The sequence below is a fragment of the Kogia breviceps genome, chromosome 4, assembly GCF_026419965.1.
Source record: "Kogia breviceps isolate mKogBre1 chromosome 4, mKogBre1 haplotype 1, whole genome shotgun sequence".
NCBI lineage: Eukaryota > Metazoa > Chordata > Mammalia > Artiodactyla > Physeteridae > Kogia > Kogia breviceps.
The window spans coordinates 50,644,826-50,664,153 of NC_081313.1; the positions used below are offsets into that span (position 1 = coordinate 50,644,826).

At 33.8% G+C, this 19,328-nt stretch overlaps 1 protein-coding gene across 7 annotated transcripts in view; it reads left to right on the top strand.

Annotated features, from left to right (window-relative positions):
- RNF180 (ring finger protein 180) overlaps positions 1-19,328 on the top strand; it is a 299,183-nt gene that overhangs the window by 264,669 nt on the left and 15,186 nt on the right. For 6 of the 7 annotated variants that reach the window (XM_059062298.2, XM_067031024.1, XM_067031026.1 and 3 more), the window contains one exon: positions 15,657-16,719. In XM_059062298.2, the coding sequence (XP_058918281.1) occupies positions 15,657-15,856 (200 nt within the window). In that variant the 3' untranslated portion in view covers positions 15,857-16,719. Of the gene's footprint in view, positions 1-15,656; positions 16,720-19,328 lie in introns of those variants that run through there. The other variant, XM_067031022.1, reaches the window with a different exon arrangement.

Below are 19,328 nucleotides of genomic sequence, written 5' to 3' on the forward strand. Positions count from 1 at the left end.
ATATTCATGGATTGGAAGAATTAATGTTGTTAAAATGTTTGTACTACCCAATACCATCTACAGATTCAATGCAATACTCATCAAATACCAAAGGCACTCTTAACAGAAATAGAAGAAACAATCCTGAAATTTGTGTGAAACCACAAAAGACTCTGAGTAACCAAAGCAATCTTGAGGAAAAATAAAGTTGGAGGTATCATGCTTCTGGATTTCCAACTATACTGTAAAGCCATAGTAATTTTTTTAAAGTATGGTACTGGCACAGAAATATACACATAGAACAATGGAGTGGAATAGAGAGCCCAGAATCAAATCCTAGCATATACAGTAGACTAATATTCAACAAGGGAGCCAAGAACACCCAATGGGAAAAGGTGCTGGGAAAACTGGAGAAACACATGCAGAATAATGAATTTGGACCACTGTCTCATACCACTCACAAATATTAACTCAAAATGAATCAAAGACTTAAACATAAGATCTGATACCGTAAAAACTAGAAGAAAACATAAGGAAGAAGTTCCTCAACATTGGTCTAGGTAGTGATTTTCTGATATGCCAAAAGCACAAACAGCAAAAGCAAACAACAGATGGAACAACGTCAAACTTAAAAGCTTCTGCATAGCAAAAGAACAATTAACAAAATTAGATAACCTACAGAATGGGAGAAAAATTTTGCAAGCCAATTTTGCAAGGGGTTAAAATCCAAACTATATAAAGAACTCGTACAACTTAATAACAAAAAGATAAACAATCCAATTAAAAACTGCATGGAACTAGATAGACATTTTTCCAAAGAGGATATCAGAATAGCCAACAGGCACATGAAAAGATGCTTAACATCACTAATCATCATGGAAATGCAAATCAAAACTATGAGATATCACTTCATACCTGTTATATAGAATGACTATCCTCAAGAAGACAGAAGACAACAGATGCTTGTGAGGATATGATGAAAAGAGAACTTTTATACACTGTTGGTGGGAATGTAGATTTGTCCAACCACTATGGAAAACAATATGAAGGTTCCTCAAAACATTAAAAATCTACCATATGATCCAGCAATTCTACTTCTGGGTATATACCTAAAGGAAATCAAAACAGGATTCTGAAGATATATATGTACACCCATTTTTATTGCAGCATTATTCACAGTAGTCAACATATGGAAAACTAAATGTCCAACAATGGATGAATGGATAAAAAAGATGTGGTGTATATATACAATGTAATTATATTCAGCCATGAGAAAGGAAGATATCCTTCCATTTGTGACAACATGGATGGACCTTGAGGAAACTATGCCAACTGAGATAAGTCAGACAGAAAAGGACCAAGTACTGTATAATTTGACTTATATGTGGACTCTAAAAAAGAAAAATTCATAAAAAACAGTAAAATGATGGTTACCAAGGGGTAGTAGGGATGTGGAGGAGTAAGAATGAAGTTGTTTAAGGGTCCAAACTTGTAACAAGTAGTAAATAAGCCATAGAGATCTAATGCACAGCATAATTAATATAGACAACAATATTGTACTACAATCATCAAACTTGCTGAGAGACTAAAAATTATCTCAAACACTGAAAAAAGAGATAATTATGCAATGTGATAGATGTATTAAGTATTGCTGCAGTGGCAATCATATTAAAATGTATAAATGTATCAAATTGATACCTTAAATTTATATTATGTCAAATATATTCAATTTAAAAAACTGGAGAAAAAAATAAAATACATCAAGATGAATGAAAAATAAACAACATACCAAAACTTATGAGATATAGCAAAAGCAGTGCTCAGAGGAAAATTTATAACTATAAATGCCTACATTGAAAGAGAAAAAAATCCTCAAACCAATAACATAACTTTATACCTTGAGGAACCAGAAAAAGAGGAGCAATCTAAACCTAAAACTAGCAGAAGTAAGGAAATAATAAAGATTAGAATGGCAGTAAATGAAATACAGAATAGAAAAACAATGGAGAAAAATCAGCAAAACCAAAAGTTGGTTATTTTTAAATATCAAGAGTTGGCGACCCTTTAGCTAGACTGACAAAGAAAAAAGAAGATGCAAATAAATAACTAGACTCAGAAATAAAAGTAGAGGCTTCACTACCAACCTTACAGAAAAAAAAAATAGTATACTAGAATACTATGAGCAATTTTATGACAACAAATTAGATAACCTAGATAGAATGGACAAATTTCTAGGAACACAAATTATCCAAACTTCTTAAGAATAAATAGAAAATCTCAATACACTTATAACAAAGAACTTGAATCAGTAATCAAAAACCTCCCAAAAAGGCAGGGACCAGATGACATCACTGGTGAATTCTACCACAATTTAAAGAAGTAACCCCAATCTTTGTTAAACTCTTGCAAGAAATTGAAGAGAAGGGAATACTTCCTAACTCATTCTATGAGGCCAGCATTGCCCCAATATTAAAGCCATATAAAGACATCACAAAAAAAAAGATTACAGACCAATGTCCCTTATAAATGTAGATGCAAAATCCTCCAAAAATTACTAGGAAACTGAGTGTACGGTATGACCAAGCGGTATTTATTCCAAGTATGCTAGGGTGGTCTAACATAAGAAAATCAATATTTTGATTAATATACCATATATTATATACCATATTATACCATATTAATAGACTACATAAAGGCATTTGACAAAATCAAGCACCTTTTTTTACAAAAAATTCAGAATCCTAGGAATAGAAAGGAACTTCCTCAACATGACAACAGGCATTTATAAAAAAAACTCACAGGTAACATCAAACTCAGTGTGAAAGACTGAAAACTTTCCCCCTAAGATTAAGAACAAGACAAGGATGCCTGCTTTAACCACTGCTATTCAACACTGTTCTAGAAATTCTAGCCAGAACAGTTAGATAAGAACAAGAAATAAAAGGAATCCAAATTGGAAAGGTAGAAGTAAACTTATATATAGAAAATCCCAAAGAATCTAAAAGAAAGCTACTAGAACTAATAAAATATCCAGCAAAGTTTCAGGTTACAGCATCAACACAGCACTCAGTTGTGTTCACCAACAGAGAACAATCTGATAAGGATATTAAGAAAGCAGTTTCATTTACAACAGCTTCTAAAAGAATAAATAACTAGGAAAAAATTTAACCAAGGATGGTTACTTGTATACTGAGAACTATAAAACATAACTGAAAGAAATTAAAGAAGACCTAAATAAATGGAAAGATATCCTGTGTCCATGGATTAGAAGACTAAATATTGTTAAGATATCAGTACTAGCTACAGCTATCAGTAGATTCAATGCAGTACCTATCAAAATTACTATAGCCCATTTTGTAGAAATGGAAAACCTGGTCCTTAGTATCAAGGGGCCCTGAGTAAACAAAAAAATCTTGATAAAAAAGCACAATGTTGTAGACTCACACTTTCTATTTCAAAACTTACTACAGGAATCAAAACAGTATGATACTAGCAAAAGGATATGGAATAGAAATGGAATGGTAACTCTAGAAATAAACCCATATGTCTATGGCCACTTGATTTTTGGAAAGGGTGCTAAGGCCATTCAATGGGGGAAAGAATACTCTCTTCAACAGATAATGCTAGGACAACTGGATTTCCAAATGCACAAGAATAAAATTGGACCCCCTACCTCATACAAAGCATAAGCAAATAAATAAATTGAACTTCATCAAAATTAAAAATTTTGTGCATCAAAAGGAAATTATCAAGAAGATAAAAATATAACCCACATAATGGGAGAAAATGTTTGCAAATTATATCTGATAATGGTTTAATACCCAGAATATATAAAGAACTCAAGAAGACAAACAACCCAGTTAAAAAATGGGCAGTGGACTTCAATAGACATTCTTCCAAAGAATATATACAAATAGCCAATAAACACATGAAAAGATACACAATGTCATTAGTCATTAGGAGAATTAATGCAAATCAAAACCACAATGAGATTTACACCTACTATAATGACTATAATTTTTAAAAAAACAGAAAATAATAAATGTTAGCAAGGATGTGGAGAAATTGGAACCCTTGTGCATTGCTAGCAGGAATGCAAAATGATATATTGCACTGGAAAAAAAAAAGACGTCTGGAGTTTTCTCAAAATTCTAAACATAGAATCACCATGTGACATAACAATTCTACTCTTGGGTATATACCCAAAGGAATTGAAAACAGGGACTCAAACAGATACTTGTATGCCAGTGTTCAATGCAGCATTATTCACTATAGCCAACAGATGGAAACAACCCAATTATCTAAGAACAAATTAATGGATTTAAAAATATGGTATATACATACAATGGAATATTATTCAGCCATAAAATCGAAGTTTTGATACATTATGCAGTATCAGTGAACCTTGAAAACATTATATTAAGTGAAATAAGCCAAACATAAAAGGATGAATACTGCATGATCCCACTTCTATGAGATATCTCAAAACAGGCAAATTCATAGAGACAGAAAGTAGGTTACAGGTTGGCAGGAGCAAAGGAGAGCAGGCAATTGGCAAATTATTGCATAATGGCTACAGAGTATCTCTTTGTGGTAATGAAAAAGTTTTTGGAAATAAATAGTGGCAGTGGTTGCTTAACTTTGTGAATGTAATTAATGCCACTGAACTATATAGTAAAAATGCCAAATTTCATGTTATTTGTGTTGTATCACAATAAAAAAATACTTTAAAAAAAAACACATGGTTCTGGGACTTCCCTGGTGGTGCAGTGGTTAAGACTCTGTGCTCCCAATGCAGGGGGCCCGGGTTCAATCCCTGGTCAAGGAATTAGATCCCACATGCATGCCGCAACTAAGAGGTCATATGCCTCGACTAAGGAGCCGGCAAGACACAACTAAGGAGCCCACCTGCTGCAACTAAGGAGCCCACAAGCTTAAACTAAGGAGCCCACCTGCCACAACTACGACCCGGCACAACCAAATAAATAAACTAATTAAAAAAAAAAAAAAAAAAAATGGTTCTCACTTCTTACCTGGTTACAGAAACAAAACATTTAAGAATTATATAATTTAGCCCAATAACTTTAAAAACGATATTGAAATGTCAGTAGGTGTTATAGAATATGTTGCTATTTTAGTTTATTCAATATAAAAAGTTAATTTTATAGGATTAATAAATATATTTGGCCCTGCAATCCTAAAGATGTAGAAGATAAAGAGAAATTTAAAATCCATTTTGCATTAACTTTTCATGTCTATTAACAGAGTAACTCTATACCTGCTTGTGACTAAAAATATCACTGCACCTCTACTAATGCTTATTTATATCAATCATATTTTGACACAGCAAAATTCTTATGTAACATGAAGAATATAGAGCAATAAAACACCATGCTTTAAACTTTTGTCTGTCCCATCACACACTAAGAATAGGACATATCCCCTTTTTAATACTGATTTCAGGGCTCTCTGAATTAACCTCTAAAGGTTTTTTTCGTAAGAACTACAAAATATACCTCAAATATATTCATAATAATATTCAATACATTCTGAAAATATAGTTCAGAAGCTTGATTTGGGACATTTTCAAAAATATGCTAATATATTCATTCTACTCTCTGAAGTCTATCCTTATATACATACATTCATCCGTCCATTCAATAAACACACTTAGTACCCACTATAAGCACTGTTCAAGTTGCTAAAATTACAAAAATGAATGAGATAATTGTTGACAGTCTTTCTGTCTCTGAAAGAATCTTCAAAATATAGAGCCTACTTTATGGTCTTTTATGGTGAATATAAATTTGAACCATATTCTGAGGAGAAAAGGTCATGCCTTGTTTTCTAGAATATGAGAGAAATCCTTATGAGGTAAAATTGTTTTTACAAAATAGAATTTATGAAGAGGCAGAAGTACCTGTATGAGATTCTGGAATGCTGGTTCTTCTTTATATTCTTCCTAAATATGATAGTGACTTGGAGATTTTCTTCACAGTTCTTTCTCACTCTTTGATTTCACACGATGAATTTCTCCAAGAGCTTTATCTTTTTTTTTTTTTCATGTGGGGAAACAAGTCAGTTTCAACTTTTGTGATTATCATCCTTTAATAGTTTTAAAAGTCACTTCATTATTTTCAGTCAGAATTAGTTTTTCCCTTAACTTCTAGGTGTTCTGCTCCACATCATCCTAAGCTTTAGTAGGACTGAGGATGACAGAGCAGCCTCTATCTGGTACACTGCTCGTTGTGGAGGAGGAAAAGAGACAGCTGCAGCATCTCAAACTGATAAATGCTCTACCCAGAAGCAACACACAGCATTTTCTTTGGACAGTCATTTTCATTTGTCAAGTCTGGTGGCCATGCCTAAGGGGCAGGGAAGTGCAAACAAACCAGGTACTCGGGAGACCAGAATATTTGTGTAAAGCCCTAAATGTACCATAGCCATGAAAATTTTAGTCCAATTTGTTTAAAAACTGGAATAGAACAGATAATGCTATATAAAAATTACCAAAAAGGATCCAGGAATAACTAGAAAACATTAATATACCAACAACTATTAAAGAAATTGATTGGTGTTTAAAAATCTACACCCACACCTGAAAAGACTACAGGCCCAAGTGGTTTTATAGGTTAGATTTAGTCAAGCCATCAAGAATTCTATTTTATGCAAACCATTTCAGAGAATAAAAAGAGAGCACAAGATTGCCAATGTCAGAACAAAGGCAGTCAGTGCCTCTTGCTTGCAAGATATGCAGACACACGGAGATCCATTGGAGACTTGTCACCTAACTGCCAACATGTTTTATGAAGACAATAAAATCATGATATACAAACCAGGCAAAAATCGCATAAAACAGAAAATTATAGACCAATCTTCCTTACAAACATAGGCATAAAAATGCCACATAAAATATATAAAGTTGAATTCATCAATGTGTAAAAACGATTATCATGAACATATGGAATTTATCCTGGGTATGAAGGAATGATAAAACATTGGAAAATCTATCACTTTAATTCATCATTTTAACGGATTTTTCAAAAATTATTCAACATTTTAAAAACTCTACTATTTGAATTCATCACATTAACAGATTAAAGAAAACCATATGAACATCTTGATACAGAGAAACTATTTTGACTTGACCAAATAATGAGTATGTTTAATATTGGCACAAGAATCCAAATCTTCTGATTCCTTGATGAGTATGATTTTCACTGCACTACACCTTTTTTCCTAATAGTTTATGGCAAAAAAAGAGTATGTGTCTTTATTGTGTCCTTTACTTTAAAATAGCATAATTAAAATATACTAGTAATATTGGCTATTCTTTAAACCATGTGTTGATAACAAACTTATTATTATCAGGTTATCACTAATAATAAGTTGTGCTTAAGTCTGTGAAAAAGTGAATTCCTGGTACAGAAGCTTCTCACTCCATTAACTCCAATCCAAACCCTTTTTTGGAATGAAGTGGTTGTATATATTAAAATATATACATTGACTGTTATTATAATGGTTTTAAGTGTACTGTCTCCTAGGCCATGCACTTTAAAGGGGGGCAAAACCTGGTTCTTGGGGCACCAGAAAAATCTTAGATATTACAGTCGTTTGAGACCCTCAAGAGCTCAACCCTACCTGAACAAATTTTATTCCTTATTTTTAATTTCTCATTAAGGAGAAATTTGGTTTAATTTGATTTACTGTTTAGAATATTTAATTTGAGATAAATTTTAATTTAACAGTTTTTTTTCTCCTTACAGGAGTGATAATGAAAAAAAAAAAGATTGAGAAACTGTTCTAGACTATGAGTTTCTTAAGACAGGAACCATGTCTTAAATATCTTTAAATCCTCAGCCTCTAAGAGAGAACACATATACTCAATTCCATATTTTCAGTATCTGATGTTCTGACAGTCTATTTAAAGTTAACTGCTTTAGAGAAATCAACTCATACTTGAAGGAAGCAGTTTCTCAGCATTTGTTTGAACAAACAATGGTAAGCATATTGATTTATTCAGAAAAGGTAGACATAATATGAAGAACAAGAACTGACAAGAAAAGCAGCTTCTTCCTCATATTCAAAGTAGCAGTAACAATAGTAATAAAAATATAAGAATCTAACATTTATTGAAACTTTACTATTGGCCAGGAATGTGCTTTATCTATATTAATTCATCTAATCCTTATATTAGCCCAATGAATTAGGTACTTTCATTGCCATCATTTTACAGTGGAATCGGCAGTTAATCTCTGATTAGTATTCTGGCAATTTTTCTAATTTCATAATCAATATAATATTTACTAAGTAACTATCAGTGAGGTCATTTTCTTTTAGTCTGATTTTGATGTAGAAATTCCAATCCTCATTCAATTTACAGCTTTGGAAATTCCAAAATTATTACAAACACCTACTCACTCCTTCCCCACTTAAAAAAACTTTTTTTAAGAAATTAACCAAGTAATGATCATTATCCACCTTACCTATAAAAACACCATTGCATAAGCTGTCTGGGTCAGCATCACCTTCTGATGTTCAGAGCTAGAAATTTTGTAGTTCAGTGTCTTCCTGCACTGCCTTCTTTTTCCCTCATTCCACCAATAAAGGAAATTACCATTAATGAGGACACTTCTAGAATGAAAGGGGCACTATTAGTAATTATACCACGACATAAGAGTAACTGAGACTGTCCTGGGGAAACCAGCATGTATGATCACCATACTCATAATTCTACATCTTTTGTGCCTTGTCTACTCTCAGTTCTACTGTTTTCTACAACTATGCCATTAATACAGTTATTCTTTGACCCAAACAACTGAAAGTTTTGAATCTGAATAATCTAAGGCCTCTAAATATTCCTTTTGGACAGAAAAAATCACGTATTTTAAAATATAGTAGTAATGGTAATAATTTCCAGTAACAATGTTACCTGTTTTCCAGCCTATACTTGTGAAAGGTTTTTGAAAAGGTATATAAACTACTTTGGGAACATTTGTGTTTATGCATTAGAATAATTTTTGAATGTGAGAAAAACTCTTTTCACTTCCCCTCTCTCCTACACAAAGAGAAAGTACCCTTTCCTTTTAAGATACTGAGTACAGTTTAGAGAACAGTAGTTGGATAGTCGTAAATAGCTGTTAGGATTGAAATTCCCTAAATATGCTCTCCAGAATAGAACGCCTACAGGCTGGTGCAAGACAATCCCTTGGAATGTGGGAAAATAACATTAAAATTTCTGTTATGATTATTGAAAGAGAAGAAAAGTTAAACTTTACTAATACTTAGTGAGCACTGACACTGGCATCCTTACTTACATGTTATGATGGTATATAATGTTAGCCGAGGAAAACTGTAAGTTTGACAATATCAATAGCTGACTTCATTAGTATGTTAGTTTTGCAGGTGTTGCAATATCTTGAAGTTTAATATGACCAGTTAAATGGATTTTAGTTATTATCTAGTTTTAGCTAAACTACCAGCACAAGGTGTCACAAGAAACTTAAACAGAATCCTATAAAGAAATCAGATTGATGATAATACTGATAAGGCAAACAAAAAAATAGAAGAGCTGACACATCATCTAGTATAAGCTTTTTGTAAGCTATAAAAATTATTTTAAAAAATAAAATGTGATAGAAAGTCAGCCAAAAACATTAGAAATTATTAAAAACCTATTGAAATATGTCTATCAAATTTATTCTAAAATATCACTTAACATTTATCTCATCCTTAATTTCATGTTTTTAATCTACATAAGTAAATGTAATTTACAAATAAACACTGAAAACTATAAAATATCAATGAAAGAAATTGAAGATGATACAACTAAATGAAAAGCTATTCCATGTTCATTGATTAAAAGAATTAATGTAGAGGTAGGGAAGTAGGAGGTACAAACTATTAGGTATAAACTAAGGTACAAGGATATATTGTACAACATGGAGAATATGGCCAATATCTTTTTTTTTTTTTTTTTTTTTTTTTTTTTGTGGTATGCGGGCCTCACTGTTGTGGCCTCTCCCGTTGTGGAGCACAGGCTCCGGACGCGCAGGCTCAGCGGCCATGGCTCACGGGCCCAGCCGCTCCGCGGCATGTGGGATCTTCCCAGACCGGGGCACGAACCCGTGTCCCCTGCATCGGCAGGCGGATTCTCAACCACTGCGCCACCAGGGAAGCCCGGCCAATATCTTTTAATAACTATAAATGGAGTATAACCTTTAAAAATTGTAAATCACTATATCGTACACCTGTAACTTTTATAATTATATAACTGTATGGCAACTATAGTTCAATAAAAAAATAAAATTTAGAAAAGAATATTGTTAAGATGTCTGTACTACTCAAAGCAAAATAAAGATTCAACACAATTCCTATCAAAATACCAACAGCAGTTTTCATAGAAACAGAAAAAACAATTCTAAAATTGGTAAGGAACCACAAAAGATTCCAAATAGAGCAACCTTGAGAAAGAACAGAGTGGGAGGTATCACGTCCTGATTTCAAATTATATTGCAAAGCTATAGTAATCAGATTGGTGTGGTATGGGCATAAAAACAGACTTATAAACCAGTGGAACACCATGGAAAGCACAGAAATAAACCCACAGATACACAATCAACTACTTTTCAATAAGGGTGCCAGGAATACACAATGGGGAAAGGATACTCTTGTCAATAAATGGTATTGGGAAAACCGGATTGCCATATGCAAAAGAGTGAAACTGGACCTCTGTGTTACACCATACATGAAAATCTCAAAATAGAATAAAGAGTTAAATGTAAGATTTGAAACCATAAAACTTTACAAGAAAACATACAGGATAAGCTCCTTGACAATGGCCTTGGCAATTTGGGTGTTTTGTTTTGTTTTGTTTTGGATATGATCACAAAAGCTCAGGCAATAAAAGCAAAAATAAACAAGTGGACTACATCAAACTAAAAAGCTTTGGCATGGCAAAGGAAACAAATAAAATCAAAAGGCAACCTATGGATTTTGAGAAAATATATACGAACCATAAATCTGATAAAAGACACTGGACATTTGCTAATAAAGTAGACAGCAGGTACTCTCACAGCAACAAAAAAGATAATTATGTGAGGAAATGGATATATTAGTTTGACTATAGTAATCACTTCACTATATATTATATATCAAATCATCCTGCTTTACACCTTAAAGATACACATTTTCTATTTTAAAATAGAAAATAAAACATATGTAAACAATAATTTAGGATTATTCTTGATCAAAGAAATTTGACTTTAAGTAACCATACTAATACTCAGGTGAATGCAGCCTTTCTGTCAAAATAAGCAGCCTGATCTAGAGCATAATATTTAACATTACTTTTGTTATTGTTACATAACAAGTTATTAAAATAAATGAACCAGAATCTGCTTCAAGCTTGAGCCTCACGGAACCTTTACCACCAGAGTTACTAGCAAGTAGTAGCATTTATCTTTCTGCTCAGTTTATTGTATTGTTCCCACTCAGCAACACTAATAAGCACAGAAATACATTAGTAGGCAGTAGATAAGTACAAAGCAAAGGTTAATAATCACATTATTCATCTTAAAAAATATATAATTTTGAAGGTCTCTAAAAACAAGATTCAGTGTTGGTCAGCCAACAAAAACAGGTTGCCATTGAGTATACTCAAACTGTAAATAATTAGCATATAAGTATCACAAAATAAAAAGAACAGCATTTCACAATGAGATGTAATATTTCTCAGAAATTTCATATTCATTTAGTCATAAATGGACTATTGCTTACTTTCAATATTTACTTTTTATATAATCTCCTTAAGTAGGTCCATGCTTGGAAACTTATAAGAATTAAAGCTCAATTTCTTCAGAGGAGTATCATTTTGTCCAGTTTATTCAATGCTAAAACATAATGAAAGACATTTTTCCTATAGAATTTTACACAAATGACTTAGTGAAATTCTCAAGGTATAAGATAGAAGGTTAAGTTGGTGATCAGAAGTAACAAACAAATTGTGAGAGTAGTTGTAAAAATAAAACCTGAAGTTTAAATTTAGAAAATGCTCTCATGGGAAAATAATTTACATTTGAACCTCACAATTTGTTTTCATTTGCTATTTTTTAATTTTAATTTTATATTGGAGTAGAGTTGATTAACAATGTTGTGTTACTTTCAGGTGTACAGTAAAGTGATTCAGTTATACATATACATGTATGTATTATTTTTCTAATTCTTTTCCCATTTAGGTTATTACAGATATTGAGCAGAGTTGCCTGTGCTATACAGCAGGTCCTTGTTGGTTATCTATTTTAAATATAGCAGTGTGTACATGTCAATCCAAAACTCCCAATGTATCCCTCCCCCCTACTTTCCCCCATGGTAACCATAAGTTCCTTCTCTAAGTCTGTGACTTTGTTTCTGTTTTGTAAATAACTTCATTTGTATCATTTTTTTTTTAGATTCAGCATGTAAACAATATCATATGATATTTGTCTTTCTCTGTCTGACTTACTTCACTTAGTATGATAATCTCCAAGTCAGCCCATGTTGCTGCAAATGGCAATATTTCATTTTCTTTAATGGCTGAGTAATATTCCATTGTATATATGTACCACATGTTCTTTATCCAGTCATCTGTAAATGGACATTTAGGTTTATTCCATGCCTTGGCTATGCTAATTAGTGCTGCAATGAACATTGGGGTGAATGTATCCTTTTGAACCATGTTTTTCTCCAGATATATGCCCAGGAGTGGGATTGCAGGATCATATGGTAGCTCTATTTTTAGTTTCTTAAAGGACCTCCATACTGTTCTCCACAGGGTCTCTACCAATTCATTCCCACCAACAGTGTATAGGGTTCCCTTTTCTCCACACCCTCTCCAACATTTATTGTTTGTAGACTTTTTGATGATGGCCATTCTGACTGGTATGAGGTGATATCTCACTGTAGTTTTGACTTGAATTTTCTACTAATTAGCGATGTTGAACATCTTGTACCTCTTGATCATGCACCTCTTGGCCATCTGTACGTCTTCTTTGGAGAAATGTCTATTTAGGTCTTCTGCCCATTTTTTGATTAGGTTGTTCTTAAAATTTGTATGGAAACACAAAAGACCTTGAATAGCCAAAGCAATCTTGAGAAAGAAAAATGGAGTTGGAGGAATCAGGCTCTCTGACTTCAGACTACACTACAAAGTTACGGTCAGCAAAACAGTATGGTAGGGGCTTCCCTGGTGGTGCAGTGGTTAAGAATCCACCTGCCAATGCAGGGGACATGGGTTCGAGCCCTGGCCCGGGAAGATCCTATATGCCACAGAGCAACTAAGCCCATGCGCCACAACTACTGAGCCTGTGCTCTACAGCTCGCATGCCACAACTACGGAGCCCGTGTGCCACAACTACTGAAGCCTGCATGCCTAGAGCCCATGCTCCGCAACAAAAGAAGGCACTACAATGAGAAGCCTGCACACCGCAATGAAGAGGAGCCCCCACTCGCTGCAACCAGAGAAAGCCCATGCACAGCAACAAAGACCCAATGCAGCCAAAAATAATAAAAATAAAAAATAAATAAATTTTTAAAACAAAAAAAAAACAGTATGGTACTGACACAAAAATGGAAATATAGATCAATGGAACAGGATAGAAATCCCAAAATTAAACCCACACACCTATGGTCAATTAATCTATGACAAAGGAGGCAAGACCATACAATGGAGAAGACAGTCTCTTCAATAAATGGTGCTGGGCAAACTGGACAGCTACATGTAAAAAAAAAATTAGAACATTCTTTAACACCATACACAAAATTAATCCATTTTGAGTTTAAGACCTAAATGTAAGACCAGATACTATGAAACTCTTAGAGGAGAACATAGGCAGAACACTCTGACATAAATCTCAGCAATGTCTTTTTCTATCCATCTCCTAGAGTAATGGAAATCAACAAAAATAAACAAATGGGACCTAATTAAACTCAAAAGCTTTTGCCCATCAAAGGAAACCATAAACAAAATGAAAAGACAACCCACAGAATGAGAGAAAATATTTGCAAATCATGCAACTGACAAGGGATTAATCTCCAAAACTTACCAACAGCTCATGTGGCTCAATATCAAAAAATGAACCTCACAAATTTTTGAATTAAGTCATCAGATGATATAGATGAGAAATCTGAGACCCAAGGAGATAAATTACCTTGCCCCAAGTAAATGACAGATCAAAAATAGTCTCCTAAAATATTTGCAAATTATATGACCAATAAGGAGTTCATATCCAAAATACATAAAGAACGTATACAACTCAATATCAAAAAAAGAACCCAATTAAAAAATGGGCAAACGACCTGAACAGACATTTTTCCAAAGAATACCTATAGGTGACCAACAGGAACAGGAAAAGATGCCCAACATCACTAATCATCAGAGAAATGCAAATGAGTATCACCTTACACCTGTAGAATGGCTACCATCAAAAACACCACAAATAACAAATTTGGAGAAAAGGGTACCCTAGTACATTGTTGGTAGCAACGTAAATTGGTGCAGCCACAATGGAAAACAGTATGAAGGTTCCTCAAAAAACTAAAAATAGACCTACCATATGGTCCAGCAATTCCATTCCTGAGTATATATCTGGAGAAAACAAAAACAGTAATTCAAAAAGATATATGCACCCCAATGTTCATAGCAACATTGTTTACAATAGCCAGGATATGGAATCAAGGTAAGCATCCATCAACAAATGAATGGATAAAGATATGATACATACACACACACACAAACACACAATGCAATATTAACTCAGCCATAAATAAAAGCATGAAATTTTGCCACTTGCAACAACATGGATGGACCTGGAGGATATTATGCTTAGTGAAATGAGTCAGACAGAGAAATACAAATACTGTATATTATCATTTATATGTGGAATCTAAAAAATAAAGTGAATGAGTATATCATAACAGAAACAAACTCACAGATATAGAGAACAAACTAGAGGTTCCCCGTGGGGAGAGGCAAGGGAGGAGGGGTAAGAAGAGGTAGGGGATTAAGAGGTACAAACTACTATGTATTAAAATAAGCTACAAGGATATATTGTATAGCACAGGAAATATAGCCATTATTTTATAACTTTAAATGGAGTATAATCTATTAAAATATTGTTATGTTATATACTTGAAACTAATATTGTAAATCAACTATACTTCAATTTATGCGGGCCTCTCACTGTTGTGGCCTCTCCCATTGCGGAGCACAGGCTGCGGACGCGCAGGCTCAGCGGCCATGGCTCACGGGCCCGCTCGGCGGCATGTGGGATCTTCCCGGACCAGGGCACGAACCCGTGTCTCCTGCATCGGCAGGCGGATTCTCAACCAGGCGGATTCTCGCCACCAGGGAAGCCCTATACTTCAATTTTTTAAAAAAGGATAGTTTCCTGACTCCATATTCCATGCTCTTTGCTAATTTTACTATTCCCCCATTAAAACCCTTAACTGAAAAAAAAAAAAAAAGACTTCTGATAGTTGCTTATCATTAAAAAAAACCAAACTGTCAGGAATACAATATACCACTCAATGAAATCAAGATATGCTCTGGTCGTGATACTTCTGTTCATAATGCAGCTTCCTTTCTGAGCACTTAAACTGAATTTAATGAGCTCTAAATAATATGTTCATATATCTTCTAGGTTTCCACAGACGTGCAGCTCCAGTTACAAGAAGGCAGTTTCCACATGGTGCACATAGGATGGATTATCTGCACTTTGAGGATGATAGCCGTGGATGGTGGTTTGACATGGATATGGTGATCATCTATATTTATTCAGTGAACTGGGTCATTGGATTCATTGTTTTCTGCTTTCTTTGCTATTTTTTCTTTCCATTTTAGGAATTTTCATACCTTACTATGGTTGAACAATTACAAATGATGTAGGTAACAATTACTTAAACATTTTTTTAAATGTGCTTTGAAGTTTTTATAATGTTGCATTATATAAATTGTTGGTGTTTATAGAAAATCTGAGAATGGACTTATTTATGAATGTTTTTCATGTAACAAACTCAACTTTATTCAAGAGCTAATCTATCTAGCACTTAGCAACAACGCACTGTTAATTTCATAGTTCTTGTTTTGGGACTTGTGGCTCTAATTTTACAATGTCACTTTTACATTTATCTTGATTTTAAAGACTGAGGTTTTCCCACCACTTAAAAATAGTAAATATGTAAAATTAAATGATAATCTGAGTAGATATTATCATTAATGATAATATATTTAGTCAATCATCACTTATCCTCAGGCAAGTTATATACATTAGAGATAAACCATATCCTCTGGGAACTAATCTAGCAGGATATATTCAGTTTTGGTTTCCAATTATCTCTACATATGTCCTTATATCCCTTTCTGTTACCAAAATAGCTGACTATCCTTTTTCTTAGAGACCTAATAATAGCATTAGTGCAACATTTTAAACTATTACAAGAACAGAATATTAAACACACACAAAAAAACAAAACAAACAAAAAAAAAGCTGAGATTAATTCCCACCAGTAGAGACTTAGAAAAATATATTAACACTTTTCCAATTGCAGGATTATTCACCTGAGGAAATTAAAAATTTACTGACTGACAGACACTCAGTAGCCTAAAAGAACAATGCATGTCCAAAATGTAGTTAATTTAGTGATTCTTTTAACTTGGACATTGTCAAATATATTGTAAATGTGCAATAAAGAGTGGCTTTTAAATTTTTTCATTGTTATTAACTAATTTAATGTCTGGAATAAGGAATTGTTAGAAATAGGCTTATGGGTTTATAGAAAGAAAACCTGCTATTTATTTTTATTTATTATTACAGTAATCCCTGGAATTAGTTTTCCCTTAATTTTTTTTTTTAAAAAAGGAGATCTGAATGATCCCAGTACAAGAAAGAATTTGGGTAGGTATTCAATGTTAAAAGTGAGAAAACTAAAGCACAGAGAAGTAAGCTTATTTATTTCAGTCACTTAGGTGGTCTTTGTGTAACGTAGAACAAAAGGTTTTTTGTTTTGTTTTTTGGGTTTTTTTTTTTAACATCGTTTTTGGAGTATAATTGCTTTACAATTGTGTTAGTTGCTGCTGTATAACAAAAGTGAATCAATCAGCTATATGTATACATATATCCCCATATCTCCTCCCTCTTGCATCTCCCTCCCACCCTCCCTATCCCACCCCTCTAGGTGGTCACAAATCACTGAACTGATCTCTGTGCTATGGGGCTGCTTCCCATTAGCTATCTATTTTACATTTGGTAGTGTACATAGGTCCGTGCCACTCTCTCACTTCGTCCCAGCTTACCCTTCCCTATTCCCGTGTCCTCAAGTCCATTCTCTACGTCTGTGTCTTTATTATGAACTACTAATTCAGCATTCCTGTGCTGTGAGGTCAGATATCTGATAATGCGATAAGTGTATTTTAACATAAGGTAGGTAAACCTCTCATGGCACTAAAAATACTACCACCATCCAAACAAATTGAGATTGGTCAGGCTTGAACAGTTCAGTCTATGAAAGGTCCAAATTTGTCATAATTACTGACTATATTTGAACAAAACATTTAATTGATAGAATGTGATGTTCTAATAAATATGGAAGAATGATACAGCTTTTTATTCTAACATTGCCCTTATTGTGTTTAAAATTATATCTGTGAAAGAAAATAGTGTACATTAGACATCATCAAATGCAGAAAGAAGAGAATAAATACATTTTAGAAACACAGAGATCAATTTTTGCTCATTATAATAAAAAATATGTATATTATGCTTGCAGTCTAATGACATAACTGTTATCTTGGTGAAGCAGCATTGTCGGCAAAGCTCAGTATTACCTTACAGAAATAAAAATGGATATTTATAATCACTAATTTATTACTCAAAGTAAAGATGATATGGTTTAAGGGAAAATATTGCCTTCTTAAAATACATGTCAGGAAAAATGAACAAAACATATGGGGGAGCCATATTTTAAGAACTGTAAAATAAATTGCAGTTATTTCCCAAGCAACTCCTGGCTTATAAGCTCTAGCAAATATGCCTTCATTCATTCCTAAATTACTTAAAAATTGATTATAATTATACATGAAGTAAATAGTATTATTAAATATGATTTCTCAAAGAAACAAAGATGATTCCCAAAATATATTAGGTCAGTAATACATATCAGTTTATAGATCTGTATCTACAAACTAAATACAAATAAATATAATACCATTAAATAAATAGAATACCCTTTAAAAAAGAAATCGTAGTCTGGGCTCTCTCACCTTCTGAGATAACCCACCCTCTGTCTGTAGAGTATGTTTCTCCCAAGGCCTCTTGCCTTCTGAGATGGCCCACACTCTGTGGAGAGTGTTTCTCTCCAAATAAACCCATTTATTACCTAAAAAAAGAAAAGAAAGAAAAGGAAGGAAAGGAAGGTAAGGGAAAGGAAAAGGAAAAGAAAAGAAATCGTAGTCTAGAGGAGCATTCTCAAGTCACACAGCTACCAAGTGATACAGCCAGGAGTCAAAACCGGATACGCCTAGTTCTTGAAGCTATATCCTTTCCACAACACTTTCTTAAGAAGTCCAATTCCTAATTTGGGACTTCTCTCACAAAAATTCAGAGGTATCCCTTCTCAGTGAAATTTCTAGGAATCCATTGGTCTGTACCATGTCAAGATATCCCTTCCAAGGTAGATAAGGTGTTGTATCTGACCCTCCTACCACTAAAAGAGAAGAATGATGTTCACAGTTCCTCTTTGAATTTCGGAGGTAACATATGCCTTGTTTGGGTGTGCTACTCTGACCCATTTACCAAATGACTCAAAAAGCTGCCTGTATTGAGTGGGACCAGAACAAGAAAAGGCCCTTCAACAGGTCCACTCTGCCATGCAAACTGCTGGGTCATTTGGGCCATATGATCCTACACATCCAATGGTCCTTGAATTGTCAGAGGTAGATGGGATTGCTGTTTGAAGCCTTTATCAAGCCTTAATAGGTAAATCACAGCACAGACCCTCAAAATGGATTAAAGACCTAAATGTAAGGCCAGATACTACAAAACTCTTAGAGGAAAACATAGGCAGAACACTCTATGACATAAATCACAGCAAGACCCTTTTTGACCCATCTCCTAGAGACCCTTTCGATTTTAGAGCAAAGCCACACCATCCTCTGTGGATAACTATTCTTTTGAGAAACAGCTTGCCTGCTATGAGGCCTAGTAGAGGCTGAACATTTGGCCAGGACCCACTAAGTTACCATGATACCTGATTTACCCATCATGAACTTGGTGCTGTCTGATCCACCAAGCCATAATGTTGGGTGTGCACAGCAG